The sequence below is a fragment of the Onychostruthus taczanowskii genome, unplaced genomic scaffold (assembly GCF_017590055.1).
Source record: "Onychostruthus taczanowskii isolate IOZ18803 unplaced genomic scaffold, ASM1759005v1 scaffold14, whole genome shotgun sequence".
In the NCBI taxonomy this organism is placed as follows: Eukaryota; Metazoa; Chordata; class Aves; order Passeriformes; family Passeridae; genus Onychostruthus; species Onychostruthus taczanowskii.
The window spans coordinates 6,357,591-6,383,833 of NW_024498573.1; the positions used below are offsets into that span (position 1 = coordinate 6,357,591).

The 26,243-nt window shown below is 47.3% G+C and overlaps 1 protein-coding gene across 1 annotated transcript in view; it reads left to right on the plus strand.

The window, feature by feature from the left end:
* Positions 1-1,899: 1,899 nt before the first annotated feature.
* FAT2 (FAT atypical cadherin 2) overlaps positions 1,900-26,243 on the plus strand; it is a 43,564-nt gene continuing 19,220 nt past the window's right edge. The window contains exons 1-9 of the mRNA XM_041397737.1: positions 1,900-5,164; positions 5,574-5,888; positions 12,327-12,388; positions 13,211-13,522; positions 14,149-14,359; positions 16,585-16,724; positions 18,442-18,717; positions 19,145-19,355; positions 20,196-24,248. Of these exons, the coding sequence (XP_041253671.1) occupies positions 1,900-5,164; positions 5,574-5,888; positions 12,327-12,388; positions 13,211-13,522; positions 14,149-14,359; positions 16,585-16,724; positions 18,442-18,717; positions 19,145-19,355; positions 20,196-24,248 (8,845 nt within the window). The remainder of the gene's footprint in view (positions 5,165-5,573; positions 5,889-12,326; positions 12,389-13,210; positions 13,523-14,148; positions 14,360-16,584; positions 16,725-18,441; positions 18,718-19,144; positions 19,356-20,195; positions 24,249-26,243) is intronic.

Genomic DNA, 26,243 nt, shown 5'->3' on the forward strand with positions numbered 1-26,243 from the left:
TGCTGTTGGTGGAGCAGCTCTGGTTTGGTTGCTGGTTTGTTCTGCTGCCTTGCTGCACTCTGGGCTCTGTGGACTGCCCCGCTCCCAGCGCTGGCGGCCACGCGTGCGCAGCCTGCCAACGTCTCCTCTCCAGGTTCAGCAGTTGAAAGCGCTGCAAGGGAGTAGCTCTAGGCAAGTCCCTACATGCTGCACAGCTCTGGAGAGCTGTTAAGTAACAAGCAACAAGCAGAGCTTTTAAGAGCATGGTTTTCGACTTCTCAGGAGGAGCCGCATGCCTTTCTGGGTCACCCATCTCTGCCCTCCACGTTTTTCTTTAATTTGAAGTACATTTGGGATTATGTTGTGTTTCCTAGAAGTGAAGTGATGGCGTGAAAAACTGTCAAAACTTAATTGTGTTGATTTCTCTCAGATTTCTGGTAGTTTGACTTCAGTTTCAGACCATTTGTTTCAAAAAGGAATGACCACAGAGAGATTTTTTTGGATGTTTGGTTTCTGTTTACCAGGGAGAAAAGGATTTGAGGCAAATATGAAATGTACAGCTTTGTATTTATCAGTAATTAGATAGCTCAGTGAGAGAATGTGACACATACTGTTAGTTGGGATCTAACAATTTGTTCCTAACATTCAACTTGAGATACAAATTGAACTAGTTCTGGTTCTTAAAGAGATGAGTCTTGAAAAAGTGTCTGGAAAAACAAGTCTTCCCTGTTTAAATTAGGAATGTGCCAAATGACTGGCAGGTACTTGATATATAATTTAAATTTAAAACAGGAAGAAACAGTTCTAGATAAAGATCTCCTAGGATATCTAGGAGAAATATATGCACCTATATTTAGCTTATCCCTGGTTTCAACCCCTAACTGCACACACAGCAGCATGCACTTAGCTTTTGAAAAGAACAGGCCTTGATCCTTTAACAAGCTCTGCAAAGCTCCCTAATAAAGTTACATCCCTGTTAATCACATGTGTGCTCCCCAGTTCCTCCTTTGATACACCTTGTTCTCAGAGATAAACCGTGGAGCTGCTGGGGAGCTCTTGGAGAAGGAAGCTGATGGCAGGTGGTCATGGACAGCAGATCCTCCACAGGAATCCTGACCCTGGGGCTTTGCCATGAGAAGGCAGCAACCAGAGAGATTACTCAAGGGATGAGGGTGACATGGGCAAAGTGTAGCTGGAAACCTGCTCCTTCAGTCAGCACACAGGAGGCAGCAGGGTCAGGCCTGTGAATTACAAGAACTTTGAGGTGATTGAGACAGAGCTTGACTAGAAAGTGAGATAAAGCTGTTGGAAAGGCCACATCGTGGAGCTGCACATTCAGAATTTTTACAACACGGCATGTGTTCTCCATCATTGCTGGGGAAGGACAACACATTCTGTAGCACAGGGAGAGAAAAGGGAAGACAGCCACAGAGAGGCACATAAGCCGGTTTATATTTTGACTCTTGAAGATACTTTTCAGTGAGAGAGAAGTTAAGATGGAGAAGGGAGGCTGGAGAAACAAAACAAGAGAGAGTTTGGATTGGGGATGGAGAGTATAGATATGCTATTTGACTTAGGAGAAAGCAGAATGAAGGGAGGGCAAGATTGTTCACAGAATAGCAGTCAGCCTGATCAGAGCATTTTGCATGACTTATCAGATTTTGCCCTCTATAAAGACAGAAGCTGGAGCAGAGAAAGTGAAGCAATCTGAGCCAGTGTGGGGATGTGGGAAGACAGATCTCTCACTGGGACAGAGGGAAGAAGGGCTGAGCTAACAATTTTATCAATAAAGGTCAGGGTAGACGGAGCAGGGAGGTGAGGCTGAGCCCTTGCAGACTTTTATCTGTAGCACACTGACCTTAATGAGAATTACCAATGTTCTTCCTTTGACACCTGCAGGGCTCAAGGAGACACCGCACCATGGAAGTCTCCATCAGGAGTCACTTCCTGAGTGTTGCAGTTTTCCTGATGCATTGTGTGGTCCACAAGGCCAGCTGTGAGAAGGGCAACACTTCCCCTCTGCACTTCACTCACTTCTTCTACAATGCCACCATCTATGAGAATTCAGCCCCCAAGACCTATGTGGAGAGCTACGTCAAAATGGGTATTTACAAGACAGACCCTGAGTGGGACATCAGGTACCGAATAGCTTCTGGGGACAACACGGGTCTGTTTAAAACAGAGGAGCACGTGATTGGGGATTTCTGCTTCTTGAGAATAAGAACTAGGAGCAGCAACACAGCACTTTTAAACCGTGAGGTCAAAGACAGTTACATGTTAATAATCAAGGCCACAGAGAGCACCTTTGCTTACGAAGCCTGGGCCAAAGTCTTGATTCATATTCTGGACAGAAATGACTTGAAACCTCTCTTTTCACCCCCCTCCTACAAAGTGTCCATCAGAGAAGACACTCCTCTGAAAACAGTGGTCAGCACGCTCAGTGCCACTGACGCTGACGCTGGCCAGAACGCTGAGTTCTACTATGAGCTCAACACCAAGTCCAACCTATTCAGTGTGCACCCCACCACGGGGGCAGTTATGGTCACAGGCAGGCTGAACAGCACCCATCGAGGTAGGCATAACCTGCAGGTTTTGGCTGTGGACAGAATGAGAAAGATCACGGAGGGGAATGGCTTTGGGAACTTGGCTAGTCTCACCATCCAAGTGGAGCCATCTGCCAGGAAACCCCCCTCTATCTCCTCGGTGAAGGTGACATCACCTGACTCAGATGAAGACTTTATCTATGCAACTCTCTCTGTAGAAAGTGGTGACTCAGAAGCAGGGATTGATTCAGTTGAGTTTGTGGATGGAGATCCGGGAAGACATTTCAAAGCCATCAAATCCTACTTTGGGAGCACTGAGTTCATGATTGTGTCAAACAAAGAGATAAACTGGTTACTTTACCCATTTGGTTTCAACCTCAGTGTGCAAGCCAAGGACAAGAGCAAGCCACCACTGTTCTCTCCTGTCAGAGTTGTCCACATACCTCCCTCGAAGTATGTTTCTGCCAGGTTTGAGAAAGAAGTGTACCGTGTCCAGCTCAGTGAATTTTCCCCAGCTGGAAGCCAAGTTGTTATGGTGAAGGTCACACCAGTTGTCCCAAATCTTAAATACATTTTGAGACCGACTCCTGACAGCACAAGCTTTAAGATCAATCCTCACACTGGACTGATTACTACAATCAGAGCAATGAACTTCCAAGAGCAGTCTAGTTTTGAGCTTGAAGTTACAAGCAGTAACAGTCACACGTCCACGACTGTTGTTGTTGACATTACCGACTGCAACAATCACGCTCCAAGTTTTACTCAGTCTTCATACCATGGGGCCTTTGATGAAAATGTTCCTCCTGGCACCAGTGTCTTAACAGTAAGGGCTACAGATGAAGATAAAGGAGACAACGGCTTTGTCACCTACAGCATAGCCAACCAGAAGTCGGTTCCCTTTGTCATTGACCCCTATTCTGGTGTCATTTCCACCTCCAAGTCGATGGACTACGAGCTGATGCAGAGATGGTACCACCTGCGAGTGTGGGCGTCAGACTGGGGCTCACCCTTCCGCCACGAGACTGAGGTGTACGTCTCCCTGACGCTGAGCAATGTCAATGACAACGCTCCTGTGTTTGAAAAGGCAAGCTGCAGTGGCACCATCCCACGGGACTTTCCAGTTGGGAGCCCTGTGGCCACGGTCTCTGCAATCGACAGTGATGAGCTGCAGCATATCAAATACGAAATCAAGTCTGGCAACGACTTACAGCATTTTGAACTGAATCCCATCTCTGGAGTAATATCCCTTAGAATATCTCTGCGAGATCTTCCTTCTGAACAGCCACTTTTCTACTCTTTGAAAATAACTGCAACAGATGGAGAGAACTATGCTTTGCCAACATCTGTAAACATCACTGTGGTCAGCCAAGGCCTCCCCGTCAAAATGCAGTGTGAGGAAACAGGAGTATTAAAGCAACTGACAGAAACCATCATACACTCCATCGAGTCTCAGTCTCAAGGCCATGGGCAGGATGATGAAACATCTCTGAACTTGCACCTTATAAACCATAATGCTCCTAAGTTTGATGACAGCTTTCCACGATCCATTGATATCATAGAGACTGTTCCCATCAACTCAACTATTGCTGACCTTTCAGCCATTGATCCTGACACTGGTTTTAATGGAAAATTGGTTTATGTGATCTCAGATGGAAACGATGACAGCTGCTTTACAATTGACCTGGAACTGGGTCTCCTTCAAGTCCTTTCTCCTTTAGATCATGAGCAAACCAGCTTCTACATTCTCAACATTACTGTGTATGACCTTGGCACACCACAAAAATCATCTTGGAAACTTTTGGCTGTGAATGTGCTGGATACCAATGATAATACTCCTAAATTCACTCAAGGTGCCTATTGGGTGGCAATACCAGAACATGTAGCAGCAGGGACAACAATAGCTCAACTGAAAGCAGAAGATGCTGATACAGATGATAATGGGAGAGTAAAATACTCCCTTCTCACGCCCACTGACAAGTTTGCTATTAACAGTGTCACTGGAGAAGTGACGGTTACAGGTGCTCTAGACAGAGAATTGTGGCCTTGCTATGTGCTGAAAATAGAAGCTAGGGACCAGCCCAAAACGGGCTTCCAGCTGTTCTCTGTTACAGACCTCGTTGTGACTCTGGAGGATGTAAATGACAACACCCCTCAGTGCGTCCCAGCCCTCAACAGTGTGAAGGTCCCCGAAGACCTGCCCGTGGGGACCATTCTCCTGTTTCTGGAAGCTTTTGACCCTGATGCTGGCTCTGGGGGGGAGGTGAGGTACAGCCTCATTAACAACGAGGAGATGATGTTTCACGTGGATAAGCTGACTGGGGCGCTCCGTTTGGAGAAGGAGCTGGACTATGAGAAGAGGGACTCTTACAATCTAACCGTGCAGGTCAGTGACGGTGGGAAGCCCTTCTCTCGCTCTTCCCTCTGCCACCTGGAAGTGAACGTCATTGATGTCAACGAGAACTTGAACCCACCACGCTTTGCCTCCTTTGTCTTCAAAGGCTGGGTGCAGGAGAACAGCCCTAAGGGCACGTCGGTGATGATGGTCACGGCCAAGGACATCGACAGGGGCAAAGATGGAGAGGTTCAGTATTTCCTCCGAGAAGGCACTGGCCTGTCTGTCTTCCACATTGAAAAGGACACAGGTAAGGACATCTTCATTCAATAGTTTCCCTTGAAGGCTTAAACTACCTGCTGTGTTTGGCCTGGCTGTTTACAATGTTCTGTGCATTCAAGCCTTTCGTGATTGTGCAGGGATTTACTAATTTATCCCTGGATCTGGGTAGGAACAAGCAGGGGGTTTTCTCCTTAAAATAGCAGCAAATCAATGTCTGTCCTCCCCCAAAAATACCAAGGTCTTCTCTATCACTTGTATAGCAAAAATTAACCTCAGCAGAAGCAAGCCCCTCACACAATCTCACAGCCACACAAGGTGTGTGTGGGAGTGTGTGTGCAGCCAAGAGCAGGAAGCAGACTTGAGACTGCTCTGTCATCAAGGACTGAGTGGTCTGAGTTCCTTAAATCCCTCACAAACACTCCCTGTTCTTCTCCTAGGCACCATACGGACCATAGGATCACTCGACCGAGAGGGAACATCTCACTACTGGCTGACTGTGCTGGCCCTTGACCTGGGAACAATTCCTCTGTCTTCTGTGACTGAAATTTATATTGAAGTCACTGATACCAATGACAACCCACCTCAGATGTCCAGACCTGTCTTCTATGCCTCTGTGATGGAGAATTCCCCACCAAACACATCAGTCCTTCAGCTTGATGCCTTCGATCCAGACTCCAGCTCAGAAGGAAAACTGACTTTTCACATCCTAACTGGAAATCCTCAAGGACTCTTCACCATTAACCTCATTACAGGTAAGACTGACCCAACTCAGCATCTGTTTTTGAGGCTTCCAAGTGCCCAGAGGATGTTACATATTCAATATAAACAGCCCACACAGCTGCCTTTGTCGCACTTCTCTGCTGCAGCAAAAGTCCCAGTCTCCAAATACGCTCTGTGGGGAGTCTGAGGATTGAAACCCTCAACCTGAGGGCTGTGATTTGCATCCAGATGGCTCTTAGAATGACACAAATGTGTTGCTTTCAAAGCCCTGAACAGTTTCTTTTAATCTTTCCCCTTCTAAACAACTGTTGCACAGCCTGAGCCAGGGAACACCCTTCTGGAGGTGACTCTTCCTGACACAGACCCAGGCAGGATTAACAAAAATGAATTCCACTGCACTTAAAGGCTCCACCCATTCTCCAGCACTATTAATGTAGTAAGTGTAGTAAGCCTCTTCTGCCATCTTCCTAGACTATATCTTTCATCTGAGGATTATTTACCAGATCTTCCAGAGCCATCAAAAACCCGCTGCTGTTTTGTGTAAACAGCTTCCTTAAACTATCCCAGCGGAGCTGACATTGGGCCAGTCTGGCAGGGAAAGCTGTGCCGAGCCCTTCATGCCATCAGCTCCTGGGAGAAGAGGGAAGGGAGGGCACAGAGCCTGAGTATGGGAGAGGATTAATTGCATGACTTTGATCTCCTGGAGATGATAAAAGCAGTTCAGCTTCTGCAGCGGGATGGAAGCTTGCTCTCAGATGAGGAGCTGGATGTATTGGAAAAGGCTAGAGCTGCTCTCAGCTGCATGTTTCCAGTGGTGTGATGTCTCTCTGGCAGTGCTCTACAGCTGGCTAGGAGGGGAATGGAAGAAGGAAATTATTATCATTATTATTATTAAATACTAAAATCTTTTTGTCACAAGAACCTCACAGGGTGTATTTACATGGCACTGTATAAATGCACCGGGAGATGTCAGCTAACTGTGACCACTGCTGCCCACAGCTGTAGCTGTCTGTGCTGCCAGAAGCTTTTTAGCCTGGTCAGGACATTGCTCTGCATCCAACTTTCCCACATAATCCAAACAGCCATGCACAAATCAGCTCCAGGACAGCTTGCACAATGCAGGGTTCTGCAGAAATGTTCCTTCAGAAACCCTGTTGCATAAAACCACTGCCTTTTTGATGGGATGTGGAGCAGGACGCCTGTCAGGTCACCAAGCTGGCTCCCCTCTTCAGCTGAGCAGCCATGCACCCTGCAGGAAATGCAGCCTTTATGCTGCAGGCAAAGCTTTCAGCCCTATTTGAGTGCAAAGTCACAATCCAAGGCTGTTCCATAGCAAAATGAGTGACTGGCAAAATCCAAATGTTTGCTAATGAGACACCTCACCTCTGAGCCATCCCATTAATCGCCATCTTAGACAAAAAAAGCTCTCTCAGGTATGAGTCATCTCCTCTCCATCTCTGCCTATACTCAGGTGATTTGCATGAGAAGAGTGATAAGTTTGTCAGTTCTGAAACAAACCTATGGGCTGATCTTATCTCTTGGACAGTTGCTGGAAATCTCTTCTTTAAACCCTGAGCTTGGAGGTTGTTTAAGGTCCTGCTTCCAAGCTTGATGAGGATTCAGTTATCCATTATTTTACTTGCATGTCACCCAAAAGAACCTATAATTGCCTGTGAACATTGGCATAAACTGAGCAGTTATACTCTCATGTTTACAGTATCTAAAGAGAAGTCATTTGCTGCTGCTGCCAGAAGGAATATCACAGCCTGTCTAACGTTCAGGGCCCTAGGCAGCCTTTTGGAAACCCAGTAATATTTTCATTCTGCAGGTTAGTTGCTCCATTAAGTAGAATAAAACAATAATCTTTGGTCTTGGCTTGGTAGTGCATCAGTGGAAGATAAACTGCTGTCATCCCCATTAGTGCAGGATTGTATTAAAAAAAAAAAAAAAAGTTATCCCACTGCAGGGCAGAATACTGTGATCAAGGCATCTCCTTTTCACCTATCCCACATGGTCATTGTCATCAAAGGATAGACAGATAAGTCACACTGGCACCGAAATAAGCCAGGACACAAGAGGGCCAGAGGTCAGCCTGGGTCTCTCCTAGGTTGGACATTTCTGGTAGTGGCCTCTAGGCAAAGGCAGAGGAGGAGGAGGAAGCTTGTTCTCGTCCTGTGTCCTAATAGGAATTAAGGTACTGATGTGCTGCTGCAACACTTGTATCTACACCCAGAATAACCCTGCAGAATAGCCCTGGAAAATCATTCAGAGCAGAGTGACACACTATTGTAAGTAACCTAATTCGGTTCCTGGTTGTGTGTTCGATTCAGTGCCTTGACATGGGTGGATTGGCCAGTGGAGACATAACCAGCAAGCCCCTTGACTTCTCCTGAAACCTTGCAGGGGAGCCAGGAACAGCCATGATAACTGTCCTGGGCTTCTCCAGCATTCCCAAACTACCACAGAAAGGCTCTAAGATCTCCAAGCTCTCAGTTCTCTAAAGAAGGTGGAGAAAAAGGAGGAAAATACATGAAAGGCTAATGAGAAGAGGGAACAAAACTGTGCAGCGAGATGAAAGCTCTGTGCCATGGGCGATGGAATCTCTCCAGCCCAGCCTGGCAGCTGGTGTGGAGCAGTGTTTGTGGGAGACAGGGATAGATAGCTACATGGAGAGATGGGCAGACAGCAGGGCTTGGGGATATTCTGCTGGAAAAGTTTTCACCTTGTTATATTCAGGATTTGATGTGAAGGGGGTTTGAGTCCAGACAGGACCAGGAGGAGCTGGGAGGCTGTGGCAGGAAGAGTCAGGACAAAGCCATTCATCCTGCTGAAAGGCTCTTTGGAGAATCCTTTACTTTGGATTATTTGTCTCCAGCTCTTGTCTAGTGCTTGTTCTTCTGGTGTTTCTTCTGCTGTGACAGTGTCCATTGGCTTCCCCAGGATGCCTATGGTTCCCTGCAAGGAAAGACTTTCCTACAAGGAAGGACATCCTGCTCTTTAGGCCCGAGAGATGGTTGCATGGCTGCTCCCCAAAATCAACCTAACACACAGCTGAGCATGGAGTAATGCACAGCGGGGTCAGAACAAGAGTTGGGGTGGTAGGAGAAGAAGGAAAAAAATGTTAAATGGAAACAGGAGTAAGACAAGAGAAAGAGGGTTTTAGGAGGACAACTTCTTCCCTTCTCAAGCTCTTGTGAAAGCCTCAGTGCCTGCAAACCTGATTCTGGCTATTTTAACTATCTTAGATTTTCCCCCCTACAGCAAGGGCAGGGGGCCAGCAACCTCCACCCCAGCCCTGTTCTTGCCAGCAGAAGTTATTATTATTTTTTGTTCCCTGACAACAGTGCCCTGGTAATTCTGGTGCTCTTGTTCCAACATGACCAGCCTTCCTCTCTGCCCTTTGCAGGCAGCAAGCAAGAGAGGGAGACAATCCTTTCTCATTGCTGTGTGGATAGGCTGCTGGAGCACAGTCTATGCCTGCCTGCATGCAGGCAACAGAAGGCATTGTTCCTGGACCTTCCCTAGATGCAGAGCTTGGCTAATTAGCCAGGTGCAATTAGGACCTTTGACAGTGTTGTTCAGTCTCTGTAGGATTCAGCAGAAACCATCAGGGCCTCATGCAAGAACACAAATAAAGGACACCCACTCAACTCCATCACACGTCCCATGGGACAGGCTGGATGGGGTTTTCCAGCAGGGCAGGGTACTGATAACTCACACACATGCACATGCACACACAAAACACTCATTAAAATGAAGCATGCACTTCCCAGGTCTTGCAGGGGACAGCAGAAAGAACCAAGGAACTGTGTCCCCAGGCCACAAAAACTGATGGCAGTTTTAATAATAACAGCTTCCAATTGCATTTTAGCCCTCTGGCCTCACAGGGTGCATAACCAAACAGCAACAAATGAAAACGTGCGTTAATTCCAGCCGGCTTCTCTCAGGAGCCTTGTGCAGTGTCCATCTCCCAGCTCCGGGTGCTCCGTGGCCGTGTGAACGCTGCTGTCAGTTTGTGCATCTCAGCACCGCCCAGCGCCGCGGCTCCAAGCGGGAATTAGCGTGATTAACCCTAATTAATTAACCACAAGACCTTTCAGATCCCAGGGCAGAGTGGTAACTGGCTCCAGAGAGGGGAACCGGGAGCCGCGGTTGGGCGCGGAGTAAGGGACAGAGTTTGCCTGGGGTCAGGAGGAGAAGCCAACCCTTTGCCTTGTGGCTCAGCAGATGTGAAGATAAACCAAAAAAATTCCAGCTGGTGAGACTCCCAGCTGGGATACAGCACAGGTTATGTGATAGAGAGCAGAGTCAGCTCTTACTCCCCAGGAGATACGAGCATCTTCAGTGATACAGACATTCTAGAGTGTCATTAAATTCCAGTTCATCTGCCTTCACTACAGTCCTCCTTCTCCAGCACTAGAAAGCTGAGCTATGATCCTGCTTTCTTTCATTTTTTTCATTGAGTCATGGAAGAATTTCAGGGTGTGGCCAAGCAAATCCAGATAGTTACTTCAGATGGGTTAAGTTCCCTTCCATCAGCTGGCATGCAGTAATCCAGTACAAGTAAGGTGTTAGTCTGCTGCAGCTGGATTTTGGAGTCTGATAAACCAGAAACATCCCCAGCACATACATGGGTGTCTCTTTTCAATATCTGTGTGTCCTGTGGGCTTTTTGGGCCAAAATTATGAAGCATTCCCTGAAGTAGCTGGAGTTCTGGGCTCAATAGCCAACCTATTGGTAGTGAGGACAGTAACATCAGAGATCTCAGTGAGCTGCTGCTGCAATTCCTTCTCCAGCCCCCCTTTAGGAGAGCATTTCCATGAGTTTTGCTGCTAATGGACCCATACGGGCTCTCACTAACCTGGGAAAGTTTTAAAAGCTCCTCAACCAGCAGGCTCTCTGCTGAGTCGTCTTCACCTGCTGAGATATTAAAAGGATGATTAAGGAGAGAAAAAAACCCACTATGACAGACAAGCAAACAGAATTTTTCAAGCCATCCTGTCATAACACATTAAGGAGTGTTGATTTATGATTGTAAAGGCATCAAATAAATGTTTAGCGCCATGGCTGGTGCCAAATGTGAATAATCCCAGAGAACAAGTGGAAACTGTGAACAAGAGTCACGTTCCAAGCAGCTGCTCCTTGCTCCCTCCTTCAGCTGCCTCGTGTTTCCTGCAGCCATTTGAAATTTTCTCCTGCTGTCATGCTCAGACAGACATACACAAAAACTATGGTACACCTGAAGACAGTACTGTTAATTAAAGCTGTCTGGTTCTGCACCAGAAATGAGACTTGAGATGGGTTCATGCAGCTGGGATTTACAAGTCTTTCAGGGCGCACAAGTGCACATGATCACACCACTGCACATGCACGTGGCATCCCGGGCAAAGCATTTCCCAGGGTAGCAGGAACCTGTGTCAGTGCTTGCTGTGCTCAGGAAAATTCACCCTGCCTTTTGTTGGTGTGAAGAAGAAGAACTTCCCTTCACAGGGAAGAGAGAGACCTTGATAACTGGGAGTGGACAAAAACACTCACACGTGTCAGCTGTGATGACTTTCAGGAGGTCAAATATTACATATACAATTTCCATCGTTGGTAAAGCAGTTGTAAAATGATCTAGAGCTGCTTTTCCCCAAAAGTGAAGAGTCAAGGCACTCAGCAAGGACTTTTATGAAACCAGACATGGAAACAGAAGCCTAACTCCATCCTTTCCACACTTGCATCTACTCAGCTTAGTCATTGACAGGCCCAAAAGGGACAATTATGATGATTTTCAACTGTAGTTTATTATAGCCACAATTCTTCCCTCCTGCATCCAGCCTATTCCCTGTGGTTAAACTACTGTGTATATTTCAGAAATCCCTCAAATCTTGCAGTTTTTGGAGGACTCACCCTGTGTCTCAGCAAGGCTTAAATAACATACCAACATTATTTTTGACTGTGTACCTTATTTTTAGCCTGAATGCATTTGTTCTAGCAGTTGAGTAGAGGGTATTTCCCAAGACAGAAGACAAACTTTTGTCAAAACACTGTAAATTACAAAGAGCAGGGTTCAGCAGAGGAAAAACAGGAGTAGAGACTTGTTAAGAGACTTGCTAAGAGGCCAGAGCTGTGCCAGCACATGCAGAATGTTTCTTACTTAGAGGCATAAGAAAAGTTTTGTTTTCATGGTCCTGCAGCTTTTCTCACCTAATGCCTTGCCAACCCTCAACTGATGCAGGCATCTGGTAGGTGTTCCCCCTCCTCCATGGTCTCTGTGATCAGAGAGCGGCAGCAACACCTCCACAGAGGGATTCAGGCTGGGAGGGGATGGGTTACCCTCTGGGGGTATCTGTCTTTCTCCTCTGATCACAAAGGGAACCTGAAACAGGACAGGTGGGCAGGCTGATTTTGGGCATTCAGGGATCTGATCAGCCCTGGCTTTTCTTGCATGCTGAGTCTTGGAGCTCAAAGGGTTTCTTTCTTGGCAGGTCTGATTTCCACGACTTCACGGCAGCTGGATCGAGAATACAAGGCTGAACATATCCTAGAGGTGGGTAATGATGATTGTAATTAGCTTTATTTACCTACAAGTGTATTAAGTCCTCAAAGGGCTTTCCTTGCAAGTTGGAGCACAGAGAAAGAATCTCATCCCATCAGCTCCCAACTGCTGGGAAACTTAATTAAATTGTGTGTGTTAACCCAAGAGACAGCTGCAGCAGTACTGCAGGGTTTATTATTTTCTTGCTGAGGACTGGAGCAAAAGTTCTGTTCTGGAAGCTGTGGGAGTGCAGGAAGAGGACTGGAACTGTCCTCTAGCAGGATAGTTTATACACCATGAGGGAAAAGAACAAGCCAGAGAAATCCACCATCATTTATCTCATTGTATCAAATATTGCTGTGTAGCTCTGCTCACCAGCCCCCATCCTCAGCTGCTCACAGCTATGAGTATTCCCATCAGAGGGATCTGGAGGTTTTTGACTCTGTCAGGGTCTATAATTTCTGTCTGCAGTGCAACATGCCGGGAGCGTGCCCAGGCAGGGCAGGGTGAGGATGGCTGGTACCTGGCCAAGCCAGTACAGATGTTTTCAAATGTGTGATCTCTAATGACCAGCCTGACCCACTGCCCAGAGCAGCTGGAGGCAGGAGCCCTGCAAACCCATCCCCCTGTGCATGGACAGGCCCTGCACACTGCCAGCTGCAGCCACCAGGCTTTGCCTTGCGGAGAGGAGCAGTGCCTTTGAAGATGTTGAGATACAAATGCAGACCCACCAAAACCCCCTAACTGAGTCCTTGCCCACCAGGATGGAGGCTGGCTGGTCACACTCTAGGTCACCTAAGAGCCCTGTCACCTCCTCCCTTTTCTTGCTGACAGGTGGCTGTCTCTGACAACGGAGAGCCAGCCCTGAAGTCCACCAGCAGAGTCGTGATCCAAGTCCTGGATGCCAACGACAGCCCTCCCAGCTTCCCCCACAAGCTGTTCATGGTGCAGCTCCCCGAGAGAGCGGCCTCGGAGACCCCACTGCCGGTGTACAGGCTGATCGCTTCCGACCGCGACCAGGGCCAGAACAGCCAGATCACCTACACCATCGAGGAGGAGGAGGAGGGCGTCTTCACCATAAACCCCACAACTGGCACAGTCTTCTCCAGGAAAGCTTTTCCTGCCTCAGAATACAACATACTCACGGTGAGAGGAGAGGGAAACACAAAGAGACTTATGGGGAGGGGGAAAGAGAGAAAGGAGCTCAGAAACAGAAAATATGAAAGAGATTAAGAGAATGAAGCAGTGAAAGTATAAGGCAAATGTGTTAAGAGGGAGAGAAAGTGGGAGGGAACAATAGGAAGTGCAGAAGGTAGAAAGCTATTAAAAATGGATAATAAATTTCAAGTTAACTGTCCAGCCTACCTTCAGAGAGGAATACAGTGATCCATGATCCCATATGGATATGGACCCAAACCTGAACAGTCTCTGGGTTCCATCATGCCTCTATATGGCATTCTGATCAGGCCATGGAGTTTGGATGTGAGTTCAAAGCCTTCCCACACTCTGTGGATTCTTGCCACAAGGCTTGTGATCCAGGTCTGTGCTATGGATAGAGCTTGGCAGATTTACTTGATGGCAAAGAGGAATTTGAGTTGCGTGGCTCTGCCTTGGAAGCAGCCAGAGCATGGGCCACTGGCTCAGGATCTGTTTCATGGGATTTTGGGCACACTGGGAGCTGAAACTCCTGGTGGGTGGGAGAAGGAGCTTTCTGTGGAGCTCCCATGTGCTAACTCAGCTTTCTCCCTGGGTGCATGTGCCTTCCTGTGCAGGTCAAGGCCACAGACGGCGGCAGCCCCCCGCTCTCCTCCCACGTGAGACTCCACATCAGCTGGGTCGCCCGGCCCGGCCCTTCCTCAGAGCCTCTGGCTTTTGATGAACCCCACTTCAACTTCGCCGTGATGGAAACAGATCCTGTGAACCACATGGTGGGAGTGATCAGCATCGAGATGGGCCCCAGCCAAGTGTGGTTTAATATCACAGGTGAGGCACAGCAATCAGAGCAGGGCAGTGGTATCTGTGAGCGTTTGCTCCGGCTCCCTTGGCTTTCAGCGCTCGCATGCCTGAGCTAATGGAATTGTTTGCTTTAGGTGTAGGTGAGCTAAGGGGAAAGCTTTCTCACAGGCACCAGGAGGTTTAAACAGCCATTAGACAAAGCTGCCCATCCAAGGCCTCTGGTGCCAAGTGCAATTACCCAACACATATTTTTAATGACAATCTGGAACTTGCCTGTGTTTGAGGTGTTCTCCGATGTCGCATGAAAGGCAGGGCATGCCAGTGCCAGCTCCTCCTGGGAATCAAGTGACACTGTTGGTTTTGTTAAAACTGCCTGCAAGGATCCAGGTGTGTGGCTGAGTGTTACAGATACCCCCCGTATCTCCCTCCATGCTGAGTCTTGAGCAGGGAACTGGGAAGGAAGCATTCCTCAAAGACTTGGTCTGCCCTAACTTGTGAGGCTCTCCCTTCCTCCTCACCACATCCCAGGGGTGATTTAGACATGGAATGTGGAACTCTAGGGCCTCCTTTAAGACACAGGATTCACAGGGGATGTGGGCTGTCACCCCAGGGGACTCTCCAGGCAGCATGTGCAGAACTGGTCCTACCAACAAGGGCCAATTGTGCTCCTGTAATTTGATGTTTTGAAGTGGTGCCCCAATCTTGCACAGCCTTTCACTGGTACTGCCTGCAGGGCCTGCCCTTGTCAGACAAAGCCTTAATTGGGCAAGTGAATAGTTTTTCCCCTCACTGTGTTAGGGCAAGCATAATGGTGTATAAATACAATTAACCAACAAGAGATACAACACTATAAGGAGAAAGACAATATCAGTGCAAGGTTTATCTGGCATTAGTAGTGTCTGCTTGGGTCTGCAGAATTAACACTGTATTCCTCTGACAGTTACCCCATCATTTCCCTGCTGAGTGCTGGAGCATAGCTGGACCTCATCTTTCCGCGTTCCTAGAGTTCCAAGTGATGCTGAAGGCTCTCTTGGTTTCTATCCTGATGGAAAAGGACAGGATTTTATTTTCCCTGCAAGGGAAGGAAAGTGTCATGGTAGCTGGCAATCACAGGGGAGGGATGCAGAGATCCAGGAGCCTTCAGCACCTCATTCAAAGTTTCACCTTCCCCAGATCACAAACACTGTCACTGGGATTGATGGAGTCTGCAAAAACTGACAAAGCAACATTGCTCTTCATCTCTCTCCTTTCCTGGGCTTCTTCTTTCCATTTGGCACTGTGCACAGGGAGCTCTTCTCTCTTTTCTCAGGGAAAGACATCCATGGGTCTCTTGTTCTGTCTCTGCTTCTCTGTGTCTCCTTCCCAGCAGGAGAGCAGTGGTCCAGATGGCTGGTGAGCACTGCATTCCTCCAGCAAGGGAAGACACATAATTTTACAACCAGCAAAGATTTTACCAGCTGGTAATAGAATAAAGTAATATCCAGAGCATCCAGTGGCCAGGAAGTAAGAAGTTGAGACCTGAGATAAATTACAGGAAACTGTTTCAGCTTCTCCATGTCTCAGAGCAGCTTTGCAGGGTTTAATGAGGAAGAGGGGCCCAAAAGGCCCCAGCAAGCGAGGCATGAGAAAGGAGCTGCCATGCCAGGGCTGAGCAGCAGTAGGGTGAGGGACAGCCTTCTGCTGCTGAGCTGCTCAGGCCTGCTGTTCCTGGCAATCCTCAGCCATCTGGGTTGGAGGCAACAGGCTCTGCTCACCCTGGAAGCACCGTCTGCCTCCCCAACTGTTGGAGTGTTGGGAGTTCAGGTAGCTCACAGGCTCCCGGCCGTGGTGACAAGCACCGTTGCTGATATGGCCACAGTGTGACCTTGAATCAGAAGCCAGCAAGAGCCCTGTTCTACCCAGCAGGTCCCTGGTCCATGCTGAGCCAGTGATGGTGCATGGCTGGAAACCTTGTGCAAATAAATCAATGCTCAGATGGGCCTGTCACCGGGATATCACATGCATAAGTGCATCCTTTCCCCTTCTCTCCTTGTTTTCTCTCATTCCCCTCATATTCCTTTTCACACTCCTTTGTCACCACCTGTGACTATCCCTTTGTCCAGCTTTGCCTTGTCCTCCCCATTTCCTGTGTGCATCTATCTATCACATGTTGTTTTGAGTTTCCAGATTTGGGAGAAGCCTTACCTGTGGCACTATCCTAATCTAGCTGACTGTAACTGCCCTCCTGTTTCCCTGTCTCCCCCGTGTCCCAGGTGGTGATGATGACATGGATTTTGACATTGAAAAGAGTACAGGCAGCATGGTCATTGCAAGACCCCTGGATGCAAGGAAGAAGTCAAGCTATAACCTCACAGTAGAAGTCACTGATGGGTCCAGTACAATCAAAACCCAGGTAATGTTTTTTTCTTTAGTGGAGAAAAAAGCAGCTTTAGTTTTTGCTTTCCTTGTTGAGAGGGAGCATATGCCAAAGGGAACCTTTCCTCTGGGTCTGCTGAGCTCTGGATCAGGTGCCAGGCACAGGAATGTCCTTACACTGTGATCCTCCATTACACAGTGACAGGGTAATGGAAGATCCTCCAGCACACAGATCTTAAACCAAGCCAAGATTGTTTTTGTGTTGTTGGAAACACGGCTGGTCTAGGAAATCTTGGGTCTTTCCTGTTGACCCCAGGCAGCACACAGAGACACATCCACACCACCAGCCAAGCTGGGGTGGCAGTTCACACACTCAGACCTCAACTTGGTCTCAGCTGCTCAGGCTGAGTTACAACACATAACACATCTGGGTCAACATCTTAAGGGAAGTTGAGTCAGGCTTGGGTCTGTGATCCCATGTCAGGGGGTGTTCCTGGGATATGCTAGCCCAGGTACAGCACAAATCCATCTGCAGGAGGTGAGGTCAGGCCCAGGGACTGAGTGGGGCAACTGCAGAGATGCTGTGTGCTCTGAGTTCTCACATACAAAGTAAGTGCTGGTAAAAGGAGACACTTCACTCTCAGGCATGTTCCTGAGCCCCAGCTAAAATGATGAGATTTTGCCCATCTTTACTACCCTGAGGAGGGGTGTTCAGGGCATGATCTTTCACTAGTCATTCTATCCATGCATAAGAAGCAGCCAAAAATCCAGCCCTCAATGCACAGGAAGACCTAGGATGTGAGTCACCTGTCAGTAATGCTTATCATGGGAAATTCACTGTGGGGGATGATGAGTGAGGAACTCCACCATTCCTGTGAAACGTGATGTTAATGGATGGCCACATGTCTCAACTATCTTCAAGTATTGTTCCAAATAAACAAACAAAGCCCCACCTTGCCTAATGTGCATTCCCTGCCACCTTGCGTCTCATCCCTACTTTTATTTTGGCACTCAAGGCCGCTAGCAGATGTCAAGAAACCTGCTGGTGTAAAACCCCCATGGCATGCTCAGGTTTGCTAAAGGAAGCAAATTATTACACTTGGTTGAGGCTTCCTAAGATGCAGGAGGCACATCAGTAGGAGGGTCAGGACAGCCAGGGTAGGAGACCACACAGGAGAAAGCAGTGACTTCCCCAGCAGGATTCAGGATTTCCAGCATGTGCTGTTCAATGCAGAGATGAAAACTTGGCTAAAAAGGGTAGAACAGAAATTTTGCTTCTCCACACACTTGCTGCTCTTGGGATAGGCCAGACCCTCCCTTCTTTAACCAAACATCCCCTTCTGTCAGCTTTCTGTTGAGTAAATAATGGGGGTTGCTGTGTAGGCACCAGCCAGCAGCAAAGCTGGCACTACAGCTGAGCCACTGCTGCTTTCTATGGCAGGCTCTGACTGTTTCCCCACGTGCCAAGTGCAGGCACGTTCACTCTGAATGCCTTACCAGACTGGAGAGATTTTGAAAAAGGAGAGGAAGCAAACTGAAAAACACAAAAGGGGAAGGCACAGCAGGTGTTCCTTGGGATGAAGGACAGAGGGGCTCCTGGTCATCACAGATGGCACAGCTCCAAGAGTTGGAAAACTGTGATGGTTATGGCACCCAAGAAGCCCCCAATGTCAGCACCCAAGAAGGATTGGTGGCTGAGATTTTACATGGCTGCATGTCCAGTTGCTGCCCTCGCTGTGCTTTCACCCCCACAGGCATTTATCCATGTGATTGACATCAACCAGCACCGTCCCCAGTTTCTTCAGAGCCATTACGAGGTGAGGATTCCAGAAGATACTCCCTCAGGGAGAGAAATCCTTCGAGTCAGTGCAACAGACAAGGACAAAGGAAAGGGGCTCATCTACACCATCCATGGCAGTGTGGACCCCAAAAGCACAAGACTTTTCCAGCTGGATCCAGGCAATGGAGCCCTCACAACAGCAGAAGGCTTCAGTTCCCAGCCCATGCCTCAGCACACCCTCACAGTGATGGTGAGTCCTGACCAAGCCCTGCTGAGTCCACCGGTTTGGCCAGGATATATGGGTCACTGGAGAAATTAAAAGTGGCTCTAGTCTTTGAGGGAGGATTTGTCTGGAACAATAGGGAAGAGGAAAGCAGGGTGTTAACCTTTACTGTACAGCTAAATGCAGTTAACACCCTGCATTCCTCTAACCGCCTTCTTTGGAGGGCCACTGGATTCTTACAAAAGAAAACACAGTGTGTAATAGTTAATGTTTGGTTTCAAATTCAAGGCTGAGCTTTGGTGCTGAAACTTCCAGGCTCTTTCCCAGACAAGGGGTTGGTACCATTGCAAAACATCCACTGCTGTCAGAGTGCTGGTGAGTTACTTGGAAGATGGTGCAGGCAAGACTGGCTTGTCCTGGCTGTGACTGTTCCTGCTCTCTCTCTGCCGTTCAGGTACGAGACCAGGAGGTCCCCATCAAGCGGAACTTTGTCCGGGTCATCGTCCACGTGGACAGCTGCAACCTGCACCCTCCCCAGTTCAGCAGCATCCATTACGAAGCAGAAGTGCTGGACTCAGCAGCGGTGGGCACAGAAGTCATACAAGTCAGAGCCCTTGATCAGGACCAGGGAGCTAATGCTGAAATCCACTACTCCCTTCAAGCAGGTGAGAGCCATGCATCTTGTTTCAAAAAATCCAGAGTGAGTAGGTAATGTCCATATTATGGAATATTAGCATCTTTTCTTAAGAAGACAGCTTAATGTTGAGTCACTGGTCTAAGAAAAATAGTGACTGGACGAGTTAGAACAGCCTAAAATTTGCGCCTCTTTATCCATGGGAACTATTCAGTTGTTAGGCAAAAGTACTCCCAATTCCCACAGGAGAATCATCATTCCAGTATTTCTACCAAGAAACACATCCTCAAGGAATGGTGAGAACCCTCTCAGCATTGACTGATGGTGGTTTTGAGTCACTCATGCTCAATGGGCAAATATTTTATCATTCACTATAAAGGTTAAAACTTAAGTATTTATGTCTGTGCCACACGGCCTATTTAGCCTGTAAACTCTTTGCAGGAGACAAGCCATCCTTTGCTCCATCTTTCTCACTGCAATTTAGATCAAGGACTGAGGAATTTAATTGCTCCTGAAGTATTGGTAATTACAAGCATGACAGGGCTTGAAAGAACTAGTACTGTCTGTGCTACCATGTTCTGCACACGAGGCAAAAGCTTCAAGCACATGCTCTGCCACCACTAAATATGCTTAAATTAGAAGGGTGTTTATCTCCAATTTACATTTTGATTGATTCAAATGTTAGCTCACAGATCTCAATGGGTTCGTTGTTCTTATAATTAAAATTATTTAGAAATTAATTAATTTCTCCCAGTAAAAGAAACAGATGTTAATCAGGTCTGCAATCAGGAGAATCTGTGAAAAAGAATTTCAGAAAATGAAGACTAATAAGGTGTCTGCATTCTTCACTCTGTAATTTCTCTTCTTGCAGGTAATGGAGAAGGCTTCTTTAGCATCGACCTGTATTCTGGAATTCTGACAGTTGCCCAGAAACTGGACCCATCCAGGCAGGAGCGATTTACTCTTATTGTAAAGGCAGAAGATCAGGGATTTCCTCAGCTTAAAGATTCTGCTACAGTACATGTCCACATTAGACCCTCAGATCGAACCCCTCCAAAATTTCCAGAAGCTGAATACATCACAGAAATCAGTGAATCCACTGCTATTGGCTCTCCTCTGATCCAGGTTACAGCCACAAGTTTGTCACCAGTCAGCTATGAAATAAAAGAAGGAAATGGAGATGGAGTGTTCTCCATGAACTATCAGTCAGGCCTTATTTCCACTCAGAAGAACTTAGATTTTGAGCAGGTGTCTTTTTACCAGTTGAAAGTCCGTGGTACCAACATGGCTGGAGCATTTATGGACGCAGTGGTGCTCATCTATGTCATAGATGAGAATGACAATGTGCCTGTCTTCGTTAAGCCTTCCTTCGTTGGCTGGATCATGGAGAATGCTCCATCACAAAGCATGGTTCTGGATGAAAGCAATGCTCCCCTCGTCACCTATGCAACAGATGCTGATCAAGACTCCAATGCTTTGCTGATCTATGAGATTTTGGAACCAGAGGCCCTGAAATATTTCACTGTGGATCCCAGCACAGGGACACTGACCAGTCGTGCTGATATAGACTATGAGCTTACCCCAGTTTTCCACTTCAGTGTACATGTGCACGACAGTGGAAGTCCCAGCTTGTTCGCATCCAAGCCTGCCAAAGTCACAATCCACGTAAAAGACGTCAATGATTCACCTCCAGTCTTTCTCAAAGACACTTATGACATTTCTGCCTTGCTACCTGCCCACCAAGGGATGGAGCTTTTGTCAGTGCAGGCAAAAGATGCAGACTCAGAGGTGACCTACAGCATCGTGGAAGGAAATCTTGACAATGCTTTCCATATCCATCCACTCACAGGTCTCATCTCCATTCTTAACACAACTGGGCTGAAAAACTACCAAGAGCTCACAGTCAGAGCTGGTGATGGCTTGTATAAGAGCACTGCTCTGGTTAAGCTAAATCTAACTCGGGCGCAAGGTACCAGCTTGAAATTTGATCAAGACATATATACAGCAACTGTGATGGAGAACTCTACAGATGAGAAGACTCTAACCATTCTTGGGGTCAAAGGGTATCAGCTAAATGAACCCCTTTCCTACTCACTTTTGAATGAAAAGGAAAGGTTCAAAATGATCCAAGCCTCTGGAGTTCTTCAGACCAAGGGTGTGAAATTTGACCGCGAAATGCAAGACATGCACGAGGTAGCTGTGGAAGTGAAGGACAGCAGGAAGCCACCAAGAGTGTCCCAAGCCACAGTCAGAGTTTATGTAGAGGATGTCAATGACAACCCCCCACAGTTTGAGAATGTGCCATACTACGCCTCAGTGCAGGATGGCACGGAGCCAGGGGATGTCCTTTTTCAGGTGTCAGCAACAGACAAAGACATTGGGGATAATGGAGCTGTTACCTACTCATTTGCAGAGGAATACAAATACTTTTGGATTGACCCTCACCTTGGAGACATCTCCCTTAAGAGGCCTCTTGATTATCAAGCGTTAAATAAATACAACCTCCGGGTCATTGCTAAGGACAAAGGAGAGCCTCCCCTGCACGCTGAAGAGGAGGTTGTGATCAGTGTGAGGAACAGATCCAACCCTCTGTTCCAGAGTTTGTACTACCGAGTGAAGGTGCCAGAAAACGTCCCCCCATACACATCCATCCTCCACATCCAGGCCCGCAGCCCTGAAGGCTTGCGCCTCATCTACAACATTGTGGAAGAAGATTCCCTGAAACTCTTCAACACCGACTTCAAAACTGGTGTCCTCACTGTCACAGGGCAGCTGGACTATGAGCTAGAGACAAAACACACATTCACTGTTAGAGCCACAGACACAGCACTTGGATCCTTCTCAGAAGCCAGAGTAGAGGTGGAGGTGGAGGACGTTAATGACAACCCTCCCGTATTTTCTCAGTTCATTTACACAGCGTCTGTATCGGAGAGTTTGCCACCACAGACCCCTGTTGTCCAGCTCTTTGCCTCTGATAAGGATTCAGGCAGAAACAAAGTGGTCTCCTATCAGATCATGGATGATGGTTCAGATGCTGCCAAGTTCTTTAATATTGATGCCAGCACAGGGCAAATAACGACAGCTCAAGCACTTGATTATGAAACAAATCAACAGTTCCGCCTGAAAGTCAGAGCTGCAGATCACGGGGTGCCTCCACTCAGTAGCGATGCCCTGGTAATCGTAGATGTGACAGACATCAATGACAATCCTCCTGAGTTCAGCCAGCTTCAGTATGAAGCCAAGGTCAGTGAAATGGCTACGTGTGGGCACATAGTGATCAAAGTCCAGGCCCTGGACCCGGACAGTGGAGACACCACCCGGCTGGAGTACGTGATCCTCTCGGGTAATGACAACAGGCATTTTGCCATCAACAGCACTTCTGGGATAATATCCATGTTCAACCGCTGCAAAAAGGACTTGGAGCCATCTTACAATCTCAGAGTTTCTGCTTCAGATGGGGTTTTCAAGAGCACTGTGCCTGTGTATATCAACACCACAAATGCCAACAAATACAGCCCCTCTTTCCAGCAGAATGTGTACGAGGCAGAGCTGGCAGAAAATGCTGAGATAGGAACCAAAGTGATTGAGCTGCTGGCTATTGATCCAGATGGTGGCCCATACGGCACCGTAGACTACACCATCATAAATAAACTCGCCCATGAGAAGTTCTCCATAGACAATAAAGGCTGTATTGCCACACTGCAAAAACTGGACAGGGAAAATTCCACAGAGAGGGTCATTGCCATTAAAGTCATGGCCAAGGATGGGGGTGGGAAGGTGGCCTTCTGCACTGTCAAAATAATCCTTACAGATGAAAATGACAACCCACCTCTGTTCAAAGCCTCTGAATACACACTGTCCATCCAGTCCAATGTCAGCAAAGGCTCCCCTGTCATCCAGGTACTGGCTTACGATGCTGATGAAGGTGCAAATGCAGATGTCATTTACTCTGTTGACTCTGTGGAAGATGTGGCAGAAGACCTTGTGGAGATCAATGCTGCCACTGGGGTTGTTAAGGTCAAGGAGAGTCTTATTGGTTTAGAAAACAGAGCCTTTAACTTCAAAGTGAAAGCTGAAGATGGCAGACCCCCTCACTGGAACTCCCTTGTTCCAGTGAATCTCCAGATTGTCCCCAGGGAGGTGACATTGCCAAGGTTTTCTGAGCCCCTTTATACGTTCTCTGCAGCTGAGGATCTTCCAGAAGGGTCAGAAATAGGATCAGTCAAAGCTTTTGCAGAGGATCCCATTATATACAGCCTGGTGAAGGGAACCACTACAGAAAGTAACAAGGACGAGGTGTTCACACTGGATGAACAGACAGGGGCCTTGAGAATCAAAAAACCTATGGATCATGAGACCACCAAGTGGTACCAGGTTGATGTCATGGCTCACTGCTCACATCTGGAGACTGAGCTGGTCTCTCTGGTCTCTGTGAATATCCAGGTGCAGGATGTGAATGACAACAGACCTGTTTTTGAGGCAGATCCCTACAGAGCTTTTGTCATGGAGAACATGCCTTCAGGAACCACAGTCATTCAAGTGACAGCTAATGACCAGGACATGGGAAGTGATGGGCAGGTGACCTACAGTCTGGAAGCAGAGTCTGGCAACCTCCGTGGGCTCTTCACCATCGACGGTGAGAGCGGGTGGATCACCACACTGAAAGAACTGGACTGTGAGGAGCAGGAGATCTATCGCTTCTACGTGGTGGCCACTGACCACGGCAGGAAGGTGCAGCTCTCTTCCCAAACCCTGGTGGAGGTCACTGTCTCTGATGAAAATGACAATGCCCCGCAGTTCACCTCAGATTTCTACAAGGGGTCGGTCATTGAGAACGCGGAGCCGGGGCAGGTCGTTGTCACCCTGAGCACCGTGGACGCCGACATCTCCGAGCAGAACCGGCGGGTCACCTGCTACATCACCGGTGAGTTCTTCCTGACTTTGAACCTCCAGTGGGCAAGAAGAGAGTATCCTCTCAAAGTGAGGGTTTGATACCTTGTCTTACAGGTTGTTAGTACAGAAATAGTGTTACACTGACAGTCCTGTCAGAAGCAGGAGATGAAGGCTGAGCTCTGTCATGAGCCGGACTCAAATGAATCTTGGGAATACAAAACCCTTTAGTAACTGCAGTGGGTGGAATGATCATTAAAATAACTGTCTCACTCATTGAATCGTCCTATGTCTCTGAGAATAAATACATAAAGAAATAAGATACATGTAAGTAATTACACTTTACCATAGAAATATTTATTTACACTTTCTTAACAGAGGAATATTTAAGACAGTGTAATTGTAATGCCTATTGGAAGGACAGGAGAGGCAGTACAGCAGGAAGATTTTTCTAACACAGATACTGTGATCTGTATTTATGTTCTTTGACCCAGCTTTTTCTCCTGCCAGCACTGCAGTCAGTTTATACATCACGCATATACCTGTAGCCTGTTAGTGTTTTTTAATAACTGTATATAACTTTTTGGTATGAAGTGTGTTTCCTACAAAACCACTTGGAGGCTGGTGTAATAACAAGGCTGCAGATAGTCACTCTGCACTGGGGAATATTTAAGACTATCACGTCAATCTTAGTAAAGGTTTTGGCTAACAAGAAATACTAAAAATTACTCTTGCATCCTTGAAACATCACATGTGCCAGCTAAAATGAACCACTGCTGTAAAATAACAAAAAGTTACACTGGAATGTTTGTTGTGCATCTGCACAAGTAGAAGCTTGCTTTTATGGTATTTTTTGACCCTAAAGGGTCTTTCTAAGACCTGAGGCAGATCCTTCAAATTAAAATGTTTGTTCAGGCTCAAATGAGGACCCTTCAGGGTCAAAACATTAGGCCAGATCATGCTGCAGCCTGTTATCTATTATTGTAACCATCTGAAACAGGGGAGGAATGCTGGTACTTTCATTCGGTTTATGGCATGCCTAGGTATTTCCAAGCCTTTGGGAGGAAAGATTTAATCCATTATGTATTCACATTTCTGCCATCTTAAAGGTAGTAGTAACTTCCAAGTACTTTAAACCTGAGAGGATGCACACTTATGTTAGGTGTGGACACCTTGTGCTCTCTGCTCTGCACGTACAAACACAGCTCAAACTTTACAAATAAACATGGAAATGCAGCCAAAGATAGGATTAGATAAAGACAGAGCCCTGCTTCCTCCTGTCCACATTGATTTCAAACACACAGAAACTAAATCTGGGGCATGAGCTGGTGTTTCCCAGCATCAGAAGAAGAGCTAGTACAGGTGTCATTGTGCCTCCACCACCTCATCACTGCAGCACAAATGAAAGCAGAAAGGGAGTGAATTTAATTTATCCCACTGTGTGAGACCCTTCAGAGTCCAACACAAACAGATTCCACAGACAGCTCTCTTCACAGACCCCCCACTGCCTGTCGTGCTTCCTCCTGGGTCAGCAGAGAGCACCAAATCCAACATGTGTAACAACAGGAGGAGCAGCATGAATCTGGTGAACCAGAGAGCCTGCCTAGTCTGGATTTACCTGTCTCTCATCATTTGGCTCTTATAGAAACAAAAAGTAGCCCCAGAAAACAAAGCTATATGTTAAATACTTCTACAGGTTAGAGGAAGTACAACTGTACACGGTACCATAACAGTAAGATCCAAACCATGTCTGCAGGGTGTTTACAACTCTCGGATCCCTTTAGGAACATGCACAAAAAAGACTGACAGGCTCTGGGAAGGTGAGACAATGTGGTTTTGAGGCAATGAATATGCACATCTGCAGAACATTACTGACTTTTCTGCAGTCAGTTGTTTCCTTCTCCCACTGTAATGTGCAGACAGGGAATAACTAAAACATGCAGGGTATTTCCCAGCTGTGCAGTGAGGTTGACCAAAAGCTCCTCACCTGCTGGATGCACCACGAGTGCCCTCTGCATCACCAGTGTGA